This window comes from Lissotriton vulgaris, chromosome 8, assembly GCF_964263255.1.
Source record: "Lissotriton vulgaris chromosome 8, aLisVul1.2, whole genome shotgun sequence".
Taxonomy (NCBI): domain Eukaryota; kingdom Metazoa; phylum Chordata; class Amphibia; order Caudata; family Salamandridae; genus Lissotriton; species Lissotriton vulgaris.
In genome coordinates, this window is record NC_141696.1 from 32,356,055 (window position 1) to 32,382,350 (window position 26,296).

A 26,296-nucleotide genomic window follows, 5' to 3' on the forward strand; every position below is an offset into this window, starting at 1 on the left:
CTTGCTTGATGAATCACCCCAAAACTTTCAATTCAGCAGCTGACAATGGCGGGCCACTCGTTTTAAACATTTCGCAAAGATTTGTCAACCGGCGCCAAAGTTATTGGGAAAACAAAAAACACTTTTCCTATGGAAACTAGGTCCTAACTATAACTACCTACTGGCGACCTCCAGTAGGTAATATAAATATATTAAACAAATCTAGTCACTGAATCGACCTGACTTCTTAATGTGGCGAGTGTACAGCGGGGGTTGTGAGCCCCCGATAAATACCCCCAATCCAGTGCCCACTCAGGACAGCCCCATACGAGGAAAAGGATGAGATTGGCAACACTCAATGCTTTACACACCGCGTATCCTTAATTTTCCTCATAAAGGCAGCATACAGCCTGAAACATTATAGAGCTTCAGACTCCTTAGTCATGATCACAGAGAATTCGCCTTACTGGTACATAAATACACCATGTAATTACATTACAACACACATTGAAAAGGGACTCTTCTGTCAGACTTGAATACATGTAAACATTTCTGCCAATCTTTTCACATTGTTCAGACATGCCGATGTAATCAAAACACTCAGCTTTAGTGCTAAATTGATTTTTTCATGTAAATGTAAACAAATTGCCCATTTTTTCATAGTGGGGCAACCAATTACACTGCATATACATTGGTGCAATCAAAATGTTAAACAAATGTCAAGCCAGCGCAGGTGGGCTAATACAATGACAACTTGACTAGAATAAACATGGACATTTCCACCACCTTTTAGTTAAATTAGACTAGTGCTCTACTTGAAACATTGGAGCAACCTTTAATATACATATATATAAATATATATTTACTGGTAAAACCGAAAGTTACAGGGACATTATAGTTAGAGTCAAATGTCACCCCTTCAAAACCTGTGAAATTCAGCAGTCATGGTTACCTGAGCTAACTATTACTTACATCCCTCAATGCACTGCTTATGAACTCTCATATTTCATCACTGATGACATGGTCAGTTGCATCACATCATCTCCCAAGCTGCAGCACCCAAGAAGGTACATTTGAGAGTAGTGGAGAAAGGGGCCAGGACCTCTGGCAGGTTGCCAAGGGATTTTTTTCCCAAAGGTAAGAGGGACTGCGTAGCCCTACTTCCCTGGGGAGCTTTCGCCCCCGGGGACCCCAGGCATGACAAGAATGGGGAGCGAGGTTGCGTGGCCCTCCTCCCCGGAGACAAAAACGATCTAACGGGGCCTGGTCTTTCTTCTTTCTATTTAAAAGGTTGGGGGCCACCTCTCTCCCTATCTCTGGGCCAATGTTTGGCCCTAGGGACCGCAACCCCAAGGACCAGGTCTTAATATATTTTTTTTAAAGGGGAAGGAGGCCCACACAGCCCCCCTGCAAGGGCCCATATGGGCTCCACTGGCCACTTCATAGAGGACTGCAGGGGAGCATGAAGGCCATTGTGGTCCATGCGGGCTCCCCGCTGCCTTCGGGAGACAGCCTTGCTTTGAGACCCAGTGAGCTGCTAACATGTAGCTCCTTGGCTCTCAAAGCATTGTCCGTTTCCCTGCTCACTTGACAACGGGTAGGGAAACAGACATGCTCTGCTTTCAGCAAGCGAGCATTTTCTGTGCAGCACCCTCTCTTTATTTAAGTAAAAAAAACAAAGATTAGACCCCGGGGTACGGGGTCCCTGGGGCTGAAAGACATTTAAAATTAATTTTGTAATGTTATTTTAACTTGTCCCAGGCAAGAAACCATTTTAATACTGTTGCCCTTGGGAGATGGTGTTCCCCGGGGCCCAGGAGGCTGCATTGCCCCCTTATGTTTATTTAATGTAGCCTTGGGAAGGTTTCTATCCCCAGGGGGTCTATGCAGCCCCCTCATATATATTTATTTAATATTGTCCCCAGATCTGGTAGACCCTGGGACTCAAGGGGGTTTGCTTGGCCCCCACATTACTTTTCATTTTGTGTCCCCATGGTCCAGGAGAGTCTGTGTGACCCTCCCTTATATTTATTTAATGTAGCCCCAGAGAGGTGGTGGTGCCCAGTGCCAGGGGTGTCCATGGTGCCCTTAAAAAATCAAAAGGTTGCAGGGACATTATAGTTAGAAAATAGATTTAAAAAAAAAAACATAGAAATTCACTTAAAAGCCAAAGGTTACAGAGACCTCATAGTTTTAAAAAACACATACAATTCACTTAAAAAGAGAAAGTTACAGGGACTGTATAGTTAGGTTCTGAATTTACTCATCAAAAACCATAGAAATTCAACAGGTATAGTTAGAGTTATTTCACCCTGCACTGCTAATTACCCGAGATATTATAGCACTCATGATATCTTTGATAAAATCATTGATAATATCAATATAATATTTGCAGTTACATTTTTCGATAAAAACTGTGCATGGCAGAGATGCCACTTATAGTTACCTTCGGGCGCATGTTATAGTTACTTGAAATAACTATAAATGATGAATTTCTATGGCTGTGTGTGAGTAAACTCAGAACCTAATTATAACATATATTCACTGAAAAAAAACATAGGTTTCAGGGAAGTTATAGTTAGTTGGACATTTCACTCGTAGAAAACCATAGAAATTCCGCCTTTATAGTTAGTTGAACTAACTATAACTCGTGCCCCGCAATACACTGCTGCTCACACTGCTGCTGACTTCACATATTACATCATTCATGACATGGTCAGTTACATCACTGATTACATCACTGATGCCATCTCAAATGACATCATAGATGATATCACTGATGACATCCAGTAACTGTGTGTTTCCGTAAAGTTTAAATATGTTTTATATATATTGGCCAGGGTGTATTGAAAAATGAGTGGGTGTATAAGTGTCTGGATCGAGGATTTAGTAGGTGCGTGACTGACTGTGTACGTGAGTGATTACATTTGTCTTACCGAATGAAAAGGTTAGTGACTAAACTGGGTGAATGTCTGTCTGAGTCTGTCTATTGCTGTGTAAGCTGCTGCATTGGCTGGTGAGTAGCTACATGAGTGTCTATATGGGTTATTGATTGGTTGCCTGAGATATTGTATGGGTGCCTGAGTGTGTGTATGGATGGTGTTTGACGCTGTGCATAGATATGTGAGTGCTTCATTCACTGGGTGTATGTGCATGTGAAAACAGCTGTATGGATGGGTGAGTGTGTGTATGTGTGTGTTGGTGAGTGAATGGATATCTCAGTGCTACATGTCCAAGTAACTACATATTAAAACACAGTACATGTGAGAGGTGGAATATATAAATGACTATACGTGTGAGTCCGTGATTGTGAGAGTGTCTGTATGGATCAGTGTGTACTTGTATCAGTGATTGTATAAGAGAGTAAGTATATGTTAGTATCTATATGAATAAATGAGGTTGCGTGTGTGTATAACTGTATAGGTTAGTAAATAGAAGTGTGATTGATTCTTTGCATGACTGACTAGATGTGTGAGTAACTCTGGATGCGTGGTGGTGTGTGAGTGTTTGTATAGGTGTGTGAGTGCCTATAATAGTGTTGTATTGATGATTCACTACATGTATGAGTGACTGTATGGGTGGATGAGTGGATGTGTGTAGACCTAAGAATCAGTGAGTGCGTACCTAGTAACTGGTATTGGTGTCCCTATTGTTTAAAAAATGATAGTCTGTAATTTAGAGTGGGTGTATCAAAGGTTTTATTAAAGTATGAGGAGGTGCATCAGATTTTCACATGCATGATATCATCAGTGATGTCATCAGTGATGTCATTTGAGATGTCATCAGTGATTTCACCAGTGATGTCACTGACCAGGTCATGAATGATTTAATATGTGATGTCATCAGCAGTGCATTGCGGAGGCAGGAGTTATAGTTAGCTGAACTAACTATAAAGGTGGAATTTCTATGGTTTTGTACGAGTGAAATATCCAACTAACTAAAACGTCCCTGAAACTTATTGTTTTTTTCAGTGAATTTCAAAGGTTTTTTAAATGCTAATTTCTAATTATAATCTTCATTAAACCTTTTAAATTATCATTCCATTCTCAACCTAATGAAAACAGCCGATATCCCCAGTTTTCCAGCAATAGCTTCTGCAAAAAAAATCACCACAAATGAGAGCAACAACTATCGGTAATAACATGCAGAGTAGGCGTTCCCATGCCAAAATAACACAAAAAAACAGTTCCCGATATTTTCAACGAGAGCAAAATCTGGGCTGCAATCCAAAAACAGGCAATAGGCCGTGTTAGCAGTAGGAATCTAACATTTGCCTTTTACTGGTGTAAACCAGGACAACTTCCTGCAGTGTGAAAGGCAGCCCAGCCCAGAATCACATCTGAAGAACAACACATGTCATAAAGTTACTGATCATGTAGCTCCGACACCCATGAAGGCCACAACACCCACTGCCACCAGCCTCAGGACGTCCCCCCGGACCACCCCCTCCCTTCTACCATGAGGCAGCACAGAACAGGACAGCAGCCCTTCCAAAAACGGCATGGTCCCTCAGCCACACTGTAGTGTAGTTCCTATTTTCCCTATAGGCCCTGCGCATTGGAATAACATAAACAGTAGTGTAGATGTAGATGTGAGGTCTTCTAGGTCTCTACTGACTATGTTAGACTTAATTTAGGTTTGCACCAGCTAGCTCAGAGGTCACTGGAAACTATCTTGACTGAATAGGAAGTGATCAGCTTCCCTGGCTCAGACAAGAAGGGATTCAGCTTCCGACAACCGCATTAACATGACAACTTTGCTCCTCAGAAATAAGAGTCAATCTCTAGAGTCGTGTGAAACAATAGACAGCTATTTCACTCAGTCAGTTGTGCAGAATTACTTTCACCAGTATGTAGAGAATAGAGAGACAGGCGTTTTCAATAAAAGGTATTATTTATTGAACAGTCTTCCTTCTCATACAAGAGAAATGAATTGACACAATTGCAAGACTTGTTATTATAAAAAGTGCGTACAGTAAAAGGAGTATTACGAAAGAATACTGTAAAAGCATTGATATGGTTTCTTAGCCATACGATAGATAAAATGAATAAAATATATACATTCATATATACATTTGACTAACGTCCTCAACTGGTGCTTCTAACTACGCCTACCCCGGTGTACCTGACCTAAGCCTAATACATGGGAGGAAGTAAGTAAGTAGCAGTTTAAGTTAAGTTGGTTTTGCCAAGGGTTTGCTTCAAGAATTCTCTCTAAGGGTTTAGTCAACACTGTACCTCTGGAATAGAATGCTGGAGGTCTGGTATCTCCTCTCAGAACTCGATATTCCAGTCACCCGCAAGGGTAGGCTGGAAACGCCGGAGCTGGATTTTCTCGGCAGGAGGAAAGACAGCGTATGTCTCAGCGCGTCAAGGAAGAGGAGGGCAGCGTCCGTGGGCTTCTCGCATCTGCTGGGCTCTGCAAGGGACAGCTGTTCTGCTCCTGTATTCACCACCACCATCGTGTTTGCTTAAGGCAACGTTGGTATTATTTATGTCTGAAAGGTGCCGAGTTTGACGTAAGTTTTTGGACATAAGACGTCAATAAAGATGTCACTAAGAACTGGTCGTTCTTACAGTGCTCATTAGAGTTCTATTACTAATCAAAACAAAGCAAGCAGGGCTTTCCCAGGTTGCTGGGGGTTTGAGTTGTCGAAAGAACTTGGTGTGTTATCTAGGAATCTAAGGAAGTGGCTTCTGCTGTGTCATGTACTGTAATGAGCTGCAGAGACGAGTTACTGAAATATGGCTCTGATCGTTTATGCCATTATAGCGATATCTATTGATTATAGCCGTATAGGGTGAAGTAGTGTGGCTCACTGGTTAGAGGCGGCAGACCCGAGAGCAGAGGACGGCCCGGGACCAGGGTTCGATTCCCGGCGCGGCAGGTTTCTGGACCAGGGTCAGCGGACTCGATAATTCTCTCACCTCGGTGCCCACTCTGATCAGTGATCACACTCGGCAACTCTGGGCATTAGCTTGCCTCATCTTCACTAACGGCCCCACCAGACCGCTGGGGATGCCTGGTCTCACCCTGGAGATACCCATTAAGGGACCATCTCTCAGGGAAGCCAGGAAGGGTTTTACAGCGGTCGAAGCGCCTTGGGACCCTACGGGTAAGTAGTGCGCTATATAAATGCCTATACATACATACATACATACAAGGTCACAATATTGATCAGGGTCCTAGATAGAACACAACAACACAATACTTGAATGTTGGCAGATGTGGCAACCAAGCATGTGTGAAGGACGCATGTCACCCATCAATAATATTGCACACAATACCAAGTGTAGCAGCGATGTGCTGGACAGACCTCACTATGCAGAGCACAAACCTTTCCATGCGTACATATACTGCTGGTGCTTGTACTGGTCTGGACAATAGATGCACCCATGTTACCTCAGACAGTGGGGAAGATCACGGTCATCTAGCTGTGTTGTCTTCCCCTGTAAGCGGAAGCGCAGTGGGCTGATCCAACGTACACCACTCCAGCGTAGAAGTGTGAATAAATAGGCCGGGGCTCTGGGTGTGTTTCACTTGTGTGAATGCCAACGCATCTGTCAGAGCGGCGGTCCTCACCCTGCCACCTGGCTGCCAACATGACCACGGACCCACTCAACACAGGCCCCCTGTGAACCCAGCAGGACAGCACTGCAGACTTATGTCTGTACAGACTACTGCCTTCGAGCTACACTGCAGACAGCAGGCCTCACAATTCAGATGGAGTGGCAATTGCAGATGACGGAGTCCGGTATGCAAGACACATTGGTCCCAGTGTGGACCCCCAGACCACTCATCATCGCAGGGTGCACACACCCTGAGCGCCAAAGGTACCACTAGTCAATGCCAAATGGACTTATTAAGACAGAATTAATTAGACAAAATACATTGCTCCCAGTGTGGCCTGCCCGGAGCACGCATCATCTCAGGGTGCGCACATGCTGAGTGCTTCAGGTGCTACTAACTCACTGCACCATAAGTCATCGCCACATGGACTTATTAAGGCAGAATTCAGTAGATAAAGACAGTGCTCCCAGTGCGGCCCGCCCGGACCAAGCATCATCGCAGGGTGAGCACAAGCTGAGTGCTTTAGGTGCCAATAACTCACTGCATTATAAATCATCGCCACATGAACTTATTAAGGCAGAATTCAGTAGGCAAAAGACGGTGCAGCCAGCCTGGACCATGCATCATCGCAGGGTGCACAGACACTGGTTGATTCAGGTGCCACTAACTCAGTGTACCACTTATCATCACTGGCTGCAAACATGCTGAATTTCCAATAACTGTGCAGCTCAACTCTACGCCACATTGCTGACCGCTGCCTCATGCCTACACTGTGGTCATCCGGGTTCACAATTAAAATTTAGTCTTCATTCATTAATTACAGACTGCAGTAGGCAACTAAGTATAACGTCCCTCAAATCTACACAACCTCCTTTTAGTATCCTTGCTTCGAGAACTTGTTTTATATCAGTTATAGCTTTACTACAATGACCAAATTCATCTTGCAAGTCCAAATGAACACTGAATGGCAGTCTACACTGTGGACAGCAGGGCTCACAATTCAGATTGAGTTGCGATTGTACATGACACAGTTCAGTAGGCAAGAGACATTGCATAATCACTGGCTGCGCACAAGCTGAGCGTCACACCTACCACTAAGTCTATACAGCTCAAGTCAATGCCACGTGGCTGTGGGCCCTTCCTGACCACTGCCTCAAGTCTACACTGATGTCAGCAGGGCTCACAATTAAAGATTTGTACCAATGCAAATTGTGTAAGAGACAATAATCGGTTAAGAAAACCATATGCTTCCAATCTGTGCAGCTCCAAGCAATGCCACGTGGCTGTGGGCCCTTCCTGACCACTGCCTCTGGCCTACACTGCAGTCAACAGGGCTCAAAATTCAGATTGAATCACGATTGCAGACGACACAAGAGACATTGCATCATTGCTGGCTGCACATATGCAGAGCGCCACACCTAACACTACCTCCATGCAGCTCAAGTCAATGCCACATGGCTGTGGACCCTTCCTTACCGCTGCCTCCAGCCTACACTGTGCTCACCAGGGCTCACAATTAAAATTGAGGCTTCATTCATTAATTACAGACAGCAGTAGGCAACTAAGCATAACGTCCCTCAAATCTACACAATATCCTTTTAGTATCACATTGTGAAATGCTTTTAGTCGCTTCCTCTTGACAAAATTTGAGGACTTGGAGTACAATTCATTCTGCAATAAATAAATGAAAACTGAATTCAAATTGTGAGCTCTGCAGACCGCAGTCTAGGTGTATGGAACAAAAGATGAAACATATATGGAATACAGTGACGAAATATGTAGGCTTCAGGGACATTATAGTTAGTTGCCTATTGGCAAGTGGTAGGTGTGGTGCTCAGCGTATGGGCAGCCAGAGATGATGCAATGTCTCTTGCCTACTGGACTGCGTCATCTGCAATCACCTCAATCTGAATTGTGAGCCCTGCTGACTGCGGTGTAGGCTGAAGGCAGTGGCCAGGAAGGGCCCACAGCCACGTGGCATTGACTTGAGCTGTATCAGCTTAGTGCTAGGTGTGGCACTCAGCGTGTGTGCAGCCAGCGATGATGCAATGTCTCTTGCCTACTGGACTGCGTCATGTACAATCGCGACTCGATCTGAATTGTGAGCCCTCCTGTCCACAGTGTAGACTGCCATTCAGTGACCATTTGGGCTTGCAAGATTAATTTGGACATTGTAGTAAAGCTATAACTGATATAAAACAATTGTGCTGACTACGGGCTTCAATTCACATTGAGTCGCGTTTGCAAGTAACGCAGTCCAGTAGGTAACAGACATTGCTCCCAGTGCGGCTAGCCCACACCACACATCATCGCTGGCTGCGCAGATGCTAAATGCTTCTGATGCCCCTATCTCAGTGCAGCAAAACTCATAGACCCTTTATGATACAATATTTTGTGTATAATTTCTCATCTGCTGCCCCTACCTCAGTGCACCACTAGTCATAGACCATTTACAATAGAATCTTTTGTGTATTATTTCCCATCTGGTGCCCCTACCTTAGTGCAGCACAAATCATTGACCCTTTATGATTGAATCCCTGTGTCTGATCCAATGTACTGTTGTACTTGTTGCCAGCACCAACCATTCCCGTAGGGTTGGCTTACACTCACCCCACATACATCCAGCACAGACGTCACTGGACATGTGACCCTGGTAAAAGGAGTCAAACACACGTGTCCGCCCTCATTCCATCGGAAGCGGTCGCTCCCCACGACCCCTGGTCTCTCCTGGGTATCGTTATACTGCTGCTTGCTCTGCTGCATTGATTTCGATCTGGTGCCTGCGCTGCTTGCATTGCCTCTGTAGTTGCATCTGCCATTGTACTACTCGCTTTGATCAGCTTGATTTAAATCGTGTGCTGCTCGTCTTGTTCTGAGTCATTCAAATTGCATTGCCTGTGTAATAACTTGTATTATTGTGGTAATAGCCCGCTTTACCTTCAGTGTGTAGCCTGATTTTGCCAGTGCCCCTGCCCACAGCGTAACCCTGTGTGTGCCCCAACCGGTTGTAGTTTCGCTTTCGCAGCCATTTTGTTGTTGTTGTGCCTCGGAGCCCGTCTCCTCCACCATGCTCCCACCTCCCAGCTGCTCCTCCCTCGCCCCTCCCCTTCCTCTATCCACATATGACAGATGTATCAGCGCGCAGCGTTCACGCGCAGCTGTCGCGCCCCATGCGCGCCGAAGGTGCGCCAAAGGTAAGCCTGTCTACGCCCGTCCGCGCCTAGACCGTGCCCAGCGCCAGAGCCCCTGGTCCTCGCATAACCCACTCCACCCGCAGATCATATGACCCTCTTTGCCCTTAACCCCAGCCGCACACCACAATGCTGCGAAGCTGTCCCAGGACATACCCATGGACCCTTTGCCTGCCACTCCTGCAAATTCGCCTGTATCAGGACCCACACCAACTCCACTAACTCCAAACACAGCCCCGACTCTAACCACCTGAAGTGCATCCTGCTGAACACCCGCTCAGTCCACAGACCCGCCACTGAACTCTGGGGCCTACTCAACACTGCATCGCCGGATGTCGCCTTCCTTACAGAAACCTGGAAGAACGCCTCATCAGCGCCCGACATCGCCATAGCCATCCCGGACGCTTACAAGATCATCCGAAAAGACCGCACCTACCAAACAGGAGGAGGCATGGCCATCGTCCATAAGAACGCCATCCGTATCACAACCAGCTCCGACGACACCCTCGCTACAGCCGAACACCTTCACTTTCAAATCCACACCGACCCCAGGACCACACTTAGAGGCACCCTCATCTACAGACCACCTGGAACCCGCACACAATTCAACGAAGACATCACTGACTTCATCAGCCCTCATGCCCTAACCTCCGAGAACTACATTCTACTGGGAGACCTCAACTTCCACCTGGATTAGAAAAACGACAGCAACACCACCACCCTTCTGGACAACATGGCCAATCTCGGACTCAAACAACTTGTTAACACCCCCACCCACCTTGCCGGACACACGCTCGACCCTATCTTCACCTCCAGCAAACACATCTCCTTCGATCACATCACAGCTCTCCATTGGACGGACCACAGCTGTGTTCACTTCAGCTCCAAAAAGACCAAGACCCACAACCCCCCACAACCTATTCCTCGAAGAAACTGGAACAAAATCACCACCGACCAACTCTTCACATCACTTAACCAAAACCCTCCCGCCAAATCATCGGACCCAAACCAAGCTGCCACCAAACTCACACAATGGATCACCCACAGCGCTGATGATTTAGCACCCTTGAAAAACCACCAAATCAAACAAGGTAGCAAAAAGGCACCCTGGTTCAATGATGACCTTAAGAAATCCAAGAAGTTATGTCGTACTCTCGAGAAAACCTAGAGAAAAAAAACCGAACCACTGACAACCTGACCACCTTCAAGGACGCCACCCGCAAACACCACCAATAGATCCGATCCACCAAGAAATCAGCATTCAAGGATCAACTCGACAACAACGCCCACAACAGCAAGGAACTATTCAACATCGTCAAAGAATTTACCAACCCCACCGCTGGCACCAACGACATCACTCCCTCCCAATTCCTCTGCGACTCTTTATCCTCTTTCTTCCACAACAAAATCGCCGAAATACATAACTGCTTGGAAAACCAGTCCGAAGAGCAGTCCACTCCACCCACCTCTGAACCAAAACAGCACTCTCACAACCTTTGACCTGGAACCCAATTACTACTGAAGACACCATCCGCCTGATGAACTCCATCCACTCAGGCTCACCAATCGACCCATGTCCCCACCACAGCTTCAACAAAGCAGACGCCATCATCGCACCCCATCTCCGCGATGTCATCAACTGTTCCTTCAAGTCCGCTACCTTCCCGGAAAGCTGGAAACATGCCGAACTCAGCACCCTTCTGAAGAAACCCACAGCAGACCCCTCTGAACTTAAGAACTACTGCCCCATCTCACTTCTCCCATTCCCTGCCAAAGTCATTGAGAAAGCCGTCAATAGTCAACTCTCCGCCTTCCGTGAATCCAACAACTCCCTCGACCCCTCACAGTCCAGCTTCCGAGCCAAACACAGCACCGAAACCGCCCTCATCGCAGCTACAGACGACATCCGAACGCTACTGGACAACGGAGAAACAGTTGCCCTCATCCTACTTGACCTCTCCGCCGCCTTCGACACAGTCTGTCATAGCACCCTCATACAACGCCTCAGCAACATTGGAATACAAGGAAAAGCACTGGACTGGATCATCTCATTCCTCGCCGGAAGAACACAGAGAGTCCGCCTCCCCCCTTTTAAATCAGTGGCCACCAAAGTCATTTGCGGTGTACCTCAAGGATCATCACTCAGTCCCACCCTCTTCAACGTTTACATGAGTCCCCTCGCATCCATCGCGCGCCAACACAACCTCAACATCATCTCCTACGCAGACGACACTCAGCTGATCCTCTCACTCACCAAAGACCCAAACACCGCCAAAACCAATCTACACGAAGGAATGAAAGAAGTAGCCGAATGGATTAAGAACAGCCGTCTAAAACTAAACTCGGACAAAACGGAAGTCCTCATCTTAGGATCATCCCCCTCTGCCTGGGACGACTCATGGTGGCCACCGGCCCTGGGTACAGCACCCATACCTAGAGATCACGCACGTAACCTGGGTTTTATCCTAGACTTCTCCCTCTCGATGACCAGACAAGTCAACGCCGTCTCATCTTCTTGCTTCAACATCCTACACATGCTCAAAAAAATGTTCTGTTGGATCCCCACCGAAACAAGAAAGACAATCACCCACGCACTGGTCACTAGCCGACTGGATTACGGAAATACCCTTTACGCCGGAACCACAGCCAAACTACAGAACAATGCATATTAATGATTCACTAATATATTTGTTTATATTCCCACCAATATTCACAACAACATCAATAGAACCTACCTTTACTTTTGTAAAGTTCATGAAGATTGGTCATACAATGCCAAAGTTATAGGCACGTCAAAAAATGCTTTCCCTATGGAAACTAGGTCCTGATAATAACTACTTACTGGTGACCGCCAGTAGGTAATATATATGTATTTATGTGTTTATATATATGTATATGTATGTATATATAAATATATATGTGTGTATGTATATATATATATATATATATATATATATATATATATATATATATATATATATATATATATATATATATATATATATATATATATGTCTTTTTTTGTTGCAGTTTTATATAGTGCATGGGAGATTAAGTCATTTGGTCAGAACCACAGGATGCTTGATCATCCCACCAGACTCTAACCTGGTTCCCCAACTTCAAAGTCAGCAGCTCTAGCTGTTATGACATTGAGTTAAAGATCTGTTCATTTTTTTCAAAAGAATATAGTTAACTTTCGTTTATAGATATTGGTCTGGTAATTTGGCAAGTTGATATTTTATGTCCTACAAGAAATAACATTTGTTTTGAATCTTAAATTAATTTAATTCTATGAAATTATTATTGAAAACAAATTCTTTTTTGTTAAATCAATGAAGCAATAAGCCTATTTTGAACTACAGATATTTGTTTATATTTTTTGGATGAATATATTTTTAGATGGCTAAAGATGATGCTTTTATATAATGCTCTTTATCACCAGATCCTTCACTATCTGAAAAACCTGCACTTCAAAACCAACACTGGAAAGGAAATTTTCTTTGATGCCAATGGAGACGCCCCAGCCACCTACGACATACTGAATGTGCAGATATCTCAAAATGAAGGATTCAAGCTTTTAAAGGTAGGAAAGTTAGACCCAACAGCACAAGAAGGTGAAGACATCATCATCAACACAGCCGCCATTCTTTGGAGCGATGGATCTTCTAAGGTGAGGTTATTGGTATATGTACAGTCATTTATTAAAGTAGGAGCCGGCATTTATAACAAAATATCTCTTAAGAAATGTCTTATTGTAGTGTCCTTAAGTGTCCTTAAGTGTCATAGCATACATAAGATGCCTTGATTGGTAAATAAATTGATAGAACTAGCAATTAGTTAATAAACTGGAACAATTGTTGAGTTGAGAAAGACCTAAGAATTACAGTGTGTGAAGGAAGATACACTGTCACCTCAGATATTGTGTAAGAGGTGCAACACTCAACAGCTTGAAAGGATTTGGAATCTATCAGATAATGACGAAAGATCAAGGTGCTAGGGATACACTAATTAGTGAAGAAATACCAATGAATTACTTGAGCATAAAAGAGGTTTCTGAGACACAAGTGGTGTTACGTTTCATAGGGTATCCCAATATAGGTCTGAGTATCCTCCGAACCGCTCCCCTACATTTGCCGTACCATTACACTACATAACTGGTTTTTGTATTGACCTTTTACCAAGTTAAGCACTGCCTAAAATGTTGCGTGGTTTTCCCCAAAAACTAGCCTCATTAATTATGTAGTAAGATTCTCAGAATCACAGCAGGGTTACCATCCTCTAGATACAAACTTTGTATGAGAGTCCTCCCTTCCGTCATCCTCGACCGACATGACACAGCATGGTAAAATCCCCTGAGGGTACCTTTTGGGTATATATACACCACATATTTGCCCAGGCAGGGAGAGGAGAAAGACATCCATGCTGACACACTGATGCGAGACTCGGAGGTTCCTTTAAGCAAACACTCCAGATCACAGTGGTCTGACATTCCTAGTGGGGTGTCCATCTCAAGACCAAGAGAGGGTCCCATAGTCTTTCACTGCAGGTAATGGGATTGGCTTCAGCCTAAAGGGATGCTTGGCTCTACACCTACATTCATGCTAGGTACACATAGGTACATCTAGTTAGAGTTGCATTATAGGAGTACACATTTATTACTGTAATGTATTTTTATACTAACCTGTATTCATGGTTTTAGCACTAAGGTAGGAATCTACCATCCTTTTACTATATTGGTGCTTATTATCATTTATATCTGTTTCTGTCTTATGGTTCTTTCAACACACCTATTTTACACTAGAATGACGCTGGTTCAATAAATGCTTATTGAAAACATTCCCATCATTTATTCTGTGTATCTCTCTGAGACAAAATGAGCATGAATGACTGAACTAAAAGTACTGTACTATTTCCATTATCCCTAATAGGACAGGGTTTTCATTTTCAATAGTTGCCAAGAACTATTCTTTCCTTGGTTAGAGGAGTTTACAGTGGCACTGTGAGCTAGGTGGTATACAGGCAAACATACCTGGTGGGGGTGTTTGGAATCAGTCTGGACAACAATCCCACAGACTATGTTATCTAAACTTGCAGATCCTAGATAGGTTTATAGGAACTACACAACAGCGGAGATACAACTATTTCCAATGGGAGGAAGACATATCAAAGCATCTAGTTTTCATCAAAAGACTAAAGATGGGAAGTTGATTTGGGAGCCCATAAACAATCATTTGGAAAAACCTCTCAAACTATCAGTCTGACCCCTTGTACCAAATAGATTTGCATAAAATACCACATCTGAATAGTTCCCCATTAGCATTGCTAAGATTACCTCACTGCAGATAAACATAAGCTCAGTACCTGAGTCACACTGCTCATCTCTTCCACAATTGTATTCACAACAATGGTCATGGCTTTAATTACAAGACACAAGCAAGCCTGGTCCCAAACCCACTGTAGTTCCCTGTTTGGGTTAACCCATACTCACATATCCATTCCCAGAAGGCATGCCTCTAACTTCCTGCAGATCACCAGGGCCAACATTTCTCAAAAAGTAACACCACAGCCAAAGGCCTCCTTCCGATGGTAACCAATCTGGATTCTTTTTTCCTCCAGGTCATTTCATGTCATTTTATTTAATTGAATTCGACATTCACTGAGGTCAACGAGTACGATACAAAATAATACATTATTATTGTTACATATATCCAATAAATACATTGAGATATATCTAAAACAATGGTAACAAAGATTGAAAGCATTTGTATAGGTTATTAACGACAAATTCATTTGGAGGAGAATTTATAATAGCGATCAGATCATTCACAGTATTTGCCTCATATTTATAGCATATGAGGTATAAAAATTGAAACCTGGCATCTACTACTCCTTTTTTTGGACAAATATATAACATGGAGACTTTGGGGCATATTATCAAGACTCGGCGATAAAATTATCGCCGCTTTATCGGCAGGAAACTGCTGCTAAAGCGGCGATAATGGGCTTGATAATATGCTCTATGGAATTCCAATCGAAGCCCACGTTAGATGTGAAAACTTGCTGTATAATCCACAAGAGTATTTTTGGCTCATGTCCTCCGTACTTGGCTGAGAAATTTGTTCCATACAATCCAGTACGCACTCTCCGCTCCAACAACCAATACCTACTTCAGGTTCCCTCAATAAGAAGGGCGAGACTGGGCGGAAGAGCTCTTTCATTTCTAGGTCCCACCCTTTGGAACAAACTACCTCTAACCCTCAGACAGTGTACCTTTTAGCCTTTAGGAAAATGCTGAAGACCTTTCTGTTTTGATTCCATCCCTGTCTTCAATTTGGTGAGCACCTCATCCTTACCTGTAGTGCAAACAAAGCGCAGAGATACTCCTTCGGGAGTTGAGTCCAACGCTATACAAGCCTATAAATAAAATAAATAAAATCCAACCTCAAAGGTTTTGAGCTTAAATAGAGATCGCACAGTATCTGTGTCTGCATGCAGCATTTTTTTATAGGCCCATCTAATTATATTTGCCAGGGCAATTGTGAGGTGCTAGACAGTGACAATTCTAATTAAAGCGCCTGGACAGGCATAGCCTGACTAGTGTTAGTTATAGGCTAAGTTTCCCTTCCTACTGATGCAGAAAGTGCCATTTATTTATTGACAGATAGTCTAGGGCCTATGGCAAGGTAGACAGGATTTGTATTAAATATATTTCCAAGAGCAAATTAAAATGCCTTTTTCCCAGTAAAACATAGAGGGGCATATTATCAAGGTGGGTGATATGGGAATATCGCTGCTTTTGTGACTGTTTTCTGCCGAAAAGCGGCGATAATGTTATCGCCCTATTAGTAAGCTGTCGCTAACAGCAGTTAGCGACAGCTTGTAGTCGATACCGCCTGGTTTGGGGCCCGCTTTGCATGTCAGGAATATTTATTGCTAATGACATGCAAAGTGGGCGTACCCAACCTGTTAGCGACTGAAAGCAGTTGCTAACATCGCTATCACCTATTATCAACGCAGGCGTAGTGATGGAAATATTCGTGCTAAGTGCGAATATCGCCAAAACCTAACGCCTTCTCAGACCACTTCTTAGCCTGTATATCCAATGGGAGGTGGATATTCAGGCTAAGACCCTATTGTTGTTAATGCCTGAATATTGCTGGATTCCCAGCGATATTCACGCATTTCGCCGCTATCGCCGGATATTTTATTGCTTTAGAGATAAACGTTGCTAATAGCACGTTATCTTTGCGATAAAATCCAGCGATAAAAAAATGATCGCTAAGCCCATTTACCGATAAAATTTGCTAGTTGTTGATAATATGCCCCAGAATTCTTATAGGATTTACATGGGCCGTACTTTCTTTCTTTTTGTTTGTTTTGTCCTCATTCCCCTAACCATTTTGCTGGTATATCTCTCAACCCTTAATAGAAAGGAGGGGTAGATGAGTTTGCCCAGTCAAGAAAACTGTTGTTTCCACATTCTTCTCCTGCACTGGTTTCTACAGGGATGGAGATGGGCCAAAGCTTTTGATTCTAAGTGCCGAAGGTGCAAATTATTTTCAAGTGTCTGTGTAAATAATTTCCCTAGATATGTGTACTCCTTTACTACCTCTACAGGTTTCACCCCCAGTTTTCAGGTCAAGGGGATATAACACTTCCTTCCCCTGAAAAGAAGGACTTTCGTCTTCCAGATATTTATTTTCATAAACATTTTTACAGTATAAATAAAAAGAACATCTAGATTGCGTTGTAGGCCAATCGGTGTTAAGTCAAGTATGACAACATCATCGATATACATTAAAGTATGTATACCCTGAGAAGCTATTTTAAGAGGGAAGTTCTTTATAGCTAAGGGGCACTCTGGTAAGTCAATAACAAACAGAGAGAACAATAAGGGGGCTAGCAAACATCCTTGTGTAAGGCCATTCGAAGTAGGTATCCGGTAGAGTTGACCCTTTTTCTCCCCCATCTGCTCTTTAAGCCATGTTGCAGAGTGTAGGGCCACAATTAACCTTATTAAGGTGCCCCTAATACCCATGTTCTCCAATTTCCTCCATAGGCATGATCTATCGACCCTATCAAAAGCAGTTGATAAATCTCCAAACATGTTAGAGATTATCTTTGATTTTCTTATTACATGTTTGTCAATTAATGATTGCAAGAGTTCAATGCTAGCGATGACGGAGTGCTTTGATCGGAAACCTGCCTGGTCCAATGGCAGGGGGTGGGTGGAGTTTATGCATTGCACTACGTGGAATTCCACGTAGTTGCATAATAACTCCGCAGAGCTCCACTCCGCCCTAATGTTAGGGCAGGCCTTAGGCATGTGCAAGCTGTGCACCTGCACAGGGCCGCCAAACCACAGGGGCCATCAAGCCAATATATATCCTTAATATAATAATCCTCTGATAATGGATACATATTTGCGTGGCGGCCCCAGTGGCAGGGATTTGGGGGCCTCCGGCTCTGTTCCACTTACAAACACCCTGACCCCCTTCCTGAGCTCTGGGGGGCTTCGCTCCATCTGGACCCCCTCTTCCGGGCCCCCTACCTACGCTCCCTGCCCAGGGCCGCCATGAGCCTAGAGCTGCCCCTGCCCCCTCTCTGTTAATATCATCATGTCCATATACTGAAGATATGCCTGGCATTAAACACACTGCCAAATAAATCAAATGCAAAGGCAGAATTATGACTTGTGACAGGTCTGTCCTCAACCTTCCATGTAGAAGCAGAAATGACTACAATCATGGCAACACCATGATTAGGAATGGCTCAACACCACATCTATATTGCCCAACCAGATATTTGTCACTCCATTATCTGCCCCAGACTCACAACAGAGAACATTCCTATTTATGCTGTGCAATAATAACACCACTGTCACTAATGCACCAATACTATATGTACACGTTGAATACTTAATTAATGCACCTCCACTGAAAAACATACTCATCATCACTATGCCACCATTGGGTGCCCTGTATTTCAAGCCTCCAAGTGTTAATATTTAGCAACATACCACTTACAACTATGATGTTTGCAATATATCTATTTGTGCAATTAAATTAAGCAACCTTTATAATTCGGTCTCTGAATAACAGATGTGACATGAAAAGACAAAACTTAAGCACATGACTCCCTTTCTGGGATCTGAAAGTTAGCAGACAGCTGGAATGTAGGCAGAACTTTGGTCAACAACAAGATCTGCTGGGCAGGCATCCAAGGTGAACTAGTGACCTGGGCTGCTGAGTGCTTCTGGCCATGGTTGTCATGCTGATGAGTGATGACCATAACTGCCCTGGGTTGGGACTACTGCAGCCAGGGCACTTGTCAGGGGCCCCAGCGGAGCTGACAGAGATAGCAAAGCAGTGCACAAAGGTAAACTAGGAAAACATTGGGGTGGGGTGACTGGTGCCCCTGGTGTCAGGAGGTCAAAGTGGTGGTGGGCTGGAAAGCGTTGGCGATCATGCTGGGGGCATGGTCCAGCGCACCCGTAGCTTTAAGCACACAGCAAATAAACGCTTGGTTGTGTGCCTCACCGCGTCCCCTCACAGGTATTCTCCCCACCAGGGAGACACCAAGCTACAACCAGCAGCCACGTCATTAAGAATAACTCAGCGGAGTACTTCCGGTGCTGCATCTGCCAAGTTTAGTGTAGTCCAGGCAACATTCGCGCAGGCGCAAGTTCACATGACATTTCTTGTACTTAGCGTTCTGAGCGAATGCAAGGGTCCCTCATGCCTCAGAAGGAGGAGTTTGGTGAGACCATGACATCAAAGAGGCAGAAGCTAGAAGAGTTCTGCGGTGAGTGAACATTTAGGGGTGGGCCAGTGCCGGTAAATTCCGCTACGCAGCAGAGTGGAGTTTTTGCTGAAACTTTGCAAGCTCCGCCGACGGAGTGGAGTTCAGTGCCCACCACTAGCCATTGGATTCACACCCTTTAAAAAAGCACAGTCCTTCAGGTGGTCTAAGACGCTTGCAGCAAAGATTTTTCCAGTAGTATCCAATAGGGCTACCTGTTTATAGTTACCAGTAAAATGACAATAGTCCCTGTCCACGATTTGGGAATTAGACCAGTTTTATAGCTGTAACTGAACAGTGGCTCCAGTAACTTGCTCCATCCTTCAGGGTTACTATTGAGGACTATAACTGGGATCTTATCAGGTCCCATTGCTGCAGAGGATCTGGCCTCCTGATATACAATTTAATTTGTTTCTCCATCGGGACACTTATCTCTTGGTCTACTTTTTGACCTAACCTCGTTATACAAGAAGCTGTTTGATTATGTTTGTCTAGATTTTCTTTGTGGAGCTCTAGGAGTTACCTTTCCTAGTAAATCTGGGAGATCAGAGATGCTGTTGGAGATTTCCAGTCGTCTGATTCCAGTTGCTTTTGCAATGAGGTGCCATCTATAGGGTTACTTACATTTCTTGGCAGTTTACAATTGATACCAAGGGCAGCCGGTTTCTGACTAGCTTGAACTACCAGCAGAAGGGTCTGTTAGAAATTAAAGTCTGGATTGTATTCCTTTTTAGATTGAAGCAGCTGTTGAGTAGTAATCAACGTATTAAGCTTATTCAGACTGCAAGTTTCCATATGACTCTGCTCACCTTATGGGCTATACAAGTGACTCCATTCATATGACCCCTGTTTGGCTGGATTAATTAGGAGGACTTTTGGAACACGCTGAAGGGCACAATCACAAACTTAATGACCAACCTATTATCAAAGCTCTGGGACAAGTTGGAATAAGGGTTAGCAGACTCCAGAGATACACTAGGGAAAGTGGAGAATGTGTTGAAAATTATCTCCAACACCCTGCCCCAGAGAAGGGCCTATTCACAGGCGATGTGCTAGTTTGCGAGTGCAATGTGAGTCTGTAAACTATCCACCAAATTTGAACTGGTCCGAGGGGACTGGGCTCCTAAGTGTGTGGTAAATTTTAATTACCTATACGGAATTTATGCGGTAAAGTTCAATAAGAATAACTCAGTCAAAAATAAGAAGGCAGAGTCCGTGGTATCTGAGGTTTAAAGTGGGGTTTTATTCCTTAAAAAGGAATTGGTTCGAACCAATGGTAGCATGACCCATCGCCACGAGGGTTCAGGGTGGGAATTGCAATGGACATGTACAATGATTTATTAATAAGAAATCGTATATATAGTCATTTCATACAGTACATTGAATACAGAAGGCGTAACAGCTGAGAGAAACGAGATAAGAACAGAAATACGTAACAGGAGGCGTGCACTAGGGAGTACACGGAGGTGTGTGCTGGAAACGTCACATAGAGGTGTCATAAGTGGGGTGGATCCCTAGAAGGATTCTGCAGAGTCAGCAAGAACATGTGGCAGAGATGCGCGCGCAGCAGCATGACGTATGATTTACGTGGAACTGGAGGGTGAAGGGGACTTGACATTTAGCCCTACATGTGGAGACAGAAGTCTGGAGTGTCAGAACAACCTAATCCCAAATCATATCTAATATCTTGTGTTTGAGGAACTGTATTATCTAGAAGGAAAAGGTCTCTTGGGCAGAGGCTATTCTATACTGACTGTTAATGCGTGTATATGCAACTGCGTGTCTACGTGTAAAGCAGGGGGCCATGGGCCTACCATGGTAACGGAGGCTATGAATTACTTGCATGGAGACAGAAAGGCCGGGCCCTTTGCTCTGCAGCTGGAAAGGATGTTTACCTAAACTACTAGACAGGAATGTATTTTTCGAGGAGCGGAACAGATAACTCGAAGGCTGAATACAGTCTTGGCAGGCCGGCAGGCTGAGCCAGGCACCGCTAGCCGCGCAGGGAGTGAGTGAAAGGTCATGGATACAGATGTAGGCCCAAGCTGCGGCTTCCAGAGGCAGAAGGCAGGAGAAAGCTTGAATGGCAGAAAACAAGGCCCAACTCGCCAGGGCCAGAAAAACGTGAAAGTGCACCATGTAAAGACGTTGGCAAGGCACACTTAGGAACTGAATATCGGACCCATTCATGGTGCATCTGAAAGAGGACATGTTAACGTTGGACGCAAATGTATTTGCGTCTTCATAGCTGGTTGTGGAGGGAACTTACATGTACTAGAAGCAGGTACATGGAGCCGTTGGGGTCTACGATAGGGGACACAATTGACCAAAAATTCATATTACCTCAAGTGGACCAGGGGACCAGGTAACAGAAATGATTAACATGCCTAATCCCCATATACAGGTGAGGGGGGAAGTGGTAGGTGTCTGAGATACAGACATTCTCTATCACGTGTACAGGTACAAGGGGGGAAAGCTCTAAGAACATTTATGAAACAGGGTTGCCTGTGATTGATCTTCCCCCAGCCTGCTGCCCCTATACCATTGCTTTGGTGGGGGTGCACAGTTTCCAAGTGGATACGGAAGAGTCCATAGATTATCTTAACAACAAAATGTCCCATTGGCCAGGGAAATATAGTAGACTCAATATAGGTGACCATCCTCATATTCTGATGGCAAGAAGGGTCTCCTGGATTGGGAAATCAAGAAAGTCCTTTAAGGGTTATGTTGTGATTTTTACCTTTAGATTCCCAGAAGTAGCCCACAATATATTGAGACACTCAGCTGAGTTTCCTTTTTATGTCTCAGATATGAAACCTCTCCCACTAGGTTTTTTCTACATGCCAGGTTCTCTCGCCAAAGGATCCAGTAATGGTAGTCAGACAGAGGGAGGCATTTTCATTGAGGAGGGGAGGGCTGGATGTTCAAATACTTATGCCCCTTTGTCGGATCTCACTGATCTGGATTGACAAGGTTCGGGCATCGAATACAGCTTAGTACAGTCAATAGTGACTGACCCTCAAATTCAGACAGATATGCCCTCGGAGGAGCGGTAGATAGAGAGAGTAGATGTTCACATAAGCTACCCTAATCAGATTCCCCAAACAGGATAATAATGGCCAGGTTACCCAGTGCTCAGGGAGGAAGCAAGGTTAATCTGATCTCCTGAAATGTGGCAGTGCTGGGCGCACAATTCAAGGATGAAAGATGGTTTCAAACTATATCCAAGTATAAGGTCATTTGCCTACAAGTGACCTTGGTGGTGGAAAACAAATTTTTTCAAGACGATCACAAGTCATTCTTCCTCGCAGTGGAAGGATCAAGATATGGCTGAGCTTGGAGCAGTGTAATTATCTTTATTGCCCTCGATCTGTGTGGGTCAGTGAATAAACTAAACTGGAACTCAACAGTGGCGTTTAGTTGGAACTCAACAGCGGTAGTAGGTAGAACAAAAGGACTCACAGTAATTAATTTCTATATTTACAAAAATAGGAACTCACATTTGTTGGGAGTAAAGGAGTTAGCTGGGCTCTTAGATCAGCAGCAGGGTGACGATTTTCACTCGGCAATCTGATTGTGCTAGGGGATTTTAATTGTCATTTATGTTCAAACATTGGGAATAATATTGGGGTTACTTCTACATGTATTAAAGCAGAAGAATGGCACATGGAGCACTTTGTGGAAGGTCAGGAATGAAATGCTCTTTTAAATACCTATGACCTAACGCTTATGCTCCAAAAAGTAGTTATACCACCCAATAGTCTTTATCCGCCAACTTATAAAGATAGGGGTTGTGCATCCACCATTGATTTTATTTTTGTGTCACTAGCTCTGACTCATATTTTAACATCTTTCAGGACTATAAAAAGTACTTTCAGTGAGCATAACTCTCTGGCTCTGGGGATGCGGACACAGTGACTGAAAATATCTAAAAGCAGCAGGGTGGTAGGAACATCAAAGGCAACAGACCAGGGGAGGCACAGGTTGATAGTAATGCCTTCTATTTATCCCTTTTCAAATAGAGGCAACAGAAGATTCTGAAGTGCTTAGATATCTCACCCTCAGAGGATGATGTATTTAGATCTTTTGACACCATAGCAAAGTCAGTGAGAACACTTGTAACTGTACGAATCGGATAGCCTCAGTTGTTTTGACAGGGAATGCTCCCAAGCACTGAGGTTCCTTAAAGTGGCTTCGAAAGAGACCCCCGTAGTAGATCTAAGGTATCCAACTGTTGTAGCATCTATAAAAAAATTCCAAAGCAACGGAGGTCAGCCATATAAAAACAGGCTTGGGACGTACTGGTAGAGGCCAGTGATCTGAAAATAGTTCCTTATTTTGGAGCGTTAATAACACCTTGCTTTTCCGAACCAGACAAACCATCCATATGTCACCACATTACACAAGATCAATGGAAGAGTCACTTCCAGTCAGTATATCATTTTGGGGAGGAAGCTTATTGTAATAATGCATGGGAACCCATCCCTTGGGATTCTTACATTGAATTTCAATTACACCTCGTAATAACTGGTATAGAGGCGCCAGGCCCAGATGTGTTCAGAAGTAACATCAAGGTGTGGGCCCCTATTTTATCCAGGGTTCTGACTGCAGTGGTGTCAACGGTCATGCCCCAGTCTTGGTCAACAGCCACCATTGTCCCTATCTTTAAGAAGGGGGACAGAGATAATCCCAAGTGATTTCTCTTCATGTCGATACCCCGAGAATAGGTACTAGACCAGTACCATTTCTGCTTTATGTTATAGCATGTACCCAATTAAGTATTGCACATTTTAATTGATGGATTTGTCTCCTTTATGAAGGGACTGGACTTGACTCCCAATTACGCTAAGTTGTTTGTGATGGAAGTGGGCTGTCGAGGGAAGAGTAATACACCTTTCAAGACAGGCTCTCATAGTATAGCCAAAGTCCCAGCTTTTAAATTTCTCGGGTTTTCATTTGATGCCAAATTAAAGTGGAATACCCTGAAAGAAGAGAAGGTGATGGACTTGAAGAAATCAATTGGTGCTATAACAAACTTTGCACATAGATTAGGCACTTGGTCCCCTGGTGTGATTTTAAAATTATACCAATCAATTTGTATTTGTAAAGCTGTGTATTGGAGTGAAATCTGGGGCTATAAGGGTATGGGGGAGCTCCAGACGATGCATAAAAAATACCAGGGATGGCTATTAAAGGTCCCTCAAGGTACCCCCACTTGCTCAGTCCATGAAGAACTCGGGTGAGGCATGTGTCAGACTTAGTGGCAGATAAGTCTCTGCACTGTTGGTTGAATATTTGGTCAAAGGAGGAGGCTTCCCTTCATTATGAGATAATCTTGAATTGCCTCTCATTGAAGCACACCTTTAACATAGCATGGCTATGATATATCACAGATACACTTTGCACCCTATGAAGATCAGATATGTTTACAAATTTTAGACCAGTGAAGAAAGGCGATAAAAAATTAATCAATGATCTGTTCCTTAAAAAGGTTAACATGGAACAAGGAGAAAATAAACTGTTAAACCCTACAGTTAGAGCACATGCTTTAGTCAAATCAGTACAAGGAACAGAATATTATCATATTATTTTAACCAGTGCTTATGACCGATTTTTAATTACTTATTTGAGATTTACTATATCATCATTTAGTGCCTCCCTCATCGGATTCATAATGCTAAGTGAAGATAGGAGACCCTGTTGCTGCAACAATAGGTCTCCACAGGATATTTTACATTTTGTCTTTTTTTGCAAATATTTTACGCACCTGCGCCAATTTATTTTAAACCATATTTATAAGACAGGCCATAATTGCACTTTTGCTCATGCAACTTTTACAGAATGACCGCACTTTATTTGTGGTTACACACCTTTTAAGAGAACTGGTGAGATCCAGGAAATCTAGAAATGATTAAGATAGAGGGGTGTTCTTTGCGAAGTGTGATATGTTTCAATATGCTCTCAGAAAAACCAGTTAGCCCTGAGATCTATATATAATTCAATGGCCCTGTAAGAGGAGTGTATATTCTGTTGTTACTTTTGCACTGGTGATAAAATGAATTAGCCCTTTTTATGAATTTGCTATTTTAGTGTACTGCATCATTCATGGCTGTATACTTTGCCAAATAAAGATTGTATTATTATTATTATTATGAGTGACTCCATTCATTTGAGATAGGGACCAAGAGGAGGGAAGTAGGAGACGTAACTCAATTTTTAGTTTACGTATTGCAAGATCACTGCGTTGTGTAAAGTGAACTCTAAGGTGCTGTGATTTCTGATTTAGGCCGTGGCTAAAGATAATGTAATCTTGAATAGACAGACCAGTGTTTCCCCTCCTTGTAAATTGTGCAGGGACATCTCCTTCTGCTCTGCTGTTCAGGAATACTCCATTTATTCCAGGGACCAATTGGATAATCAATGTCCCTAATTTTTCCTGGGTGTAAACAGGAGGCTATCATCCAACTGTTGATTTGGCAAATGTCAGGCCGATCTTCCCGAGAAGGGATTGTATAAAAATGTAACACCACTTTACATTGAACAATTAGGGCACTGAAAACACAAGTGAGGCTTGCAACAGCCTGCCTACTACATACTCAAACATACTCCACTACCAATACCAATATGTATGCACCAGAGCAAGAATCACATGGAAAAAGTTCATAATCCTGGCTAGCCACAACAACAAACACATATATCAAGCCTCTTTCATCATCTCCAGGTAGGGCAGAACAGAAGAGTTTAGATGCTGGACA

The 26,296-nt window shown here is 43.7% G+C and overlaps 1 protein-coding gene across 1 annotated transcript in view; it reads left to right on the top strand.

Annotated features, from left to right (window-relative positions):
* The window catches only part of LOC147693315 (vomeronasal type-2 receptor 26-like), a 97,632-nt gene that overhangs the window by 35,711 nt on the left and 35,625 nt on the right, over positions 1-26,296 (top strand). Inside the window, exon 4 of the mRNA XM_086935925.1 lies at positions 13,183-13,410. Within this exon, the coding sequence (XP_086792051.1) occupies positions 13,183-13,410 (228 nt within the window). The remainder of the gene's footprint in view (positions 1-13,182; positions 13,411-26,296) is intronic.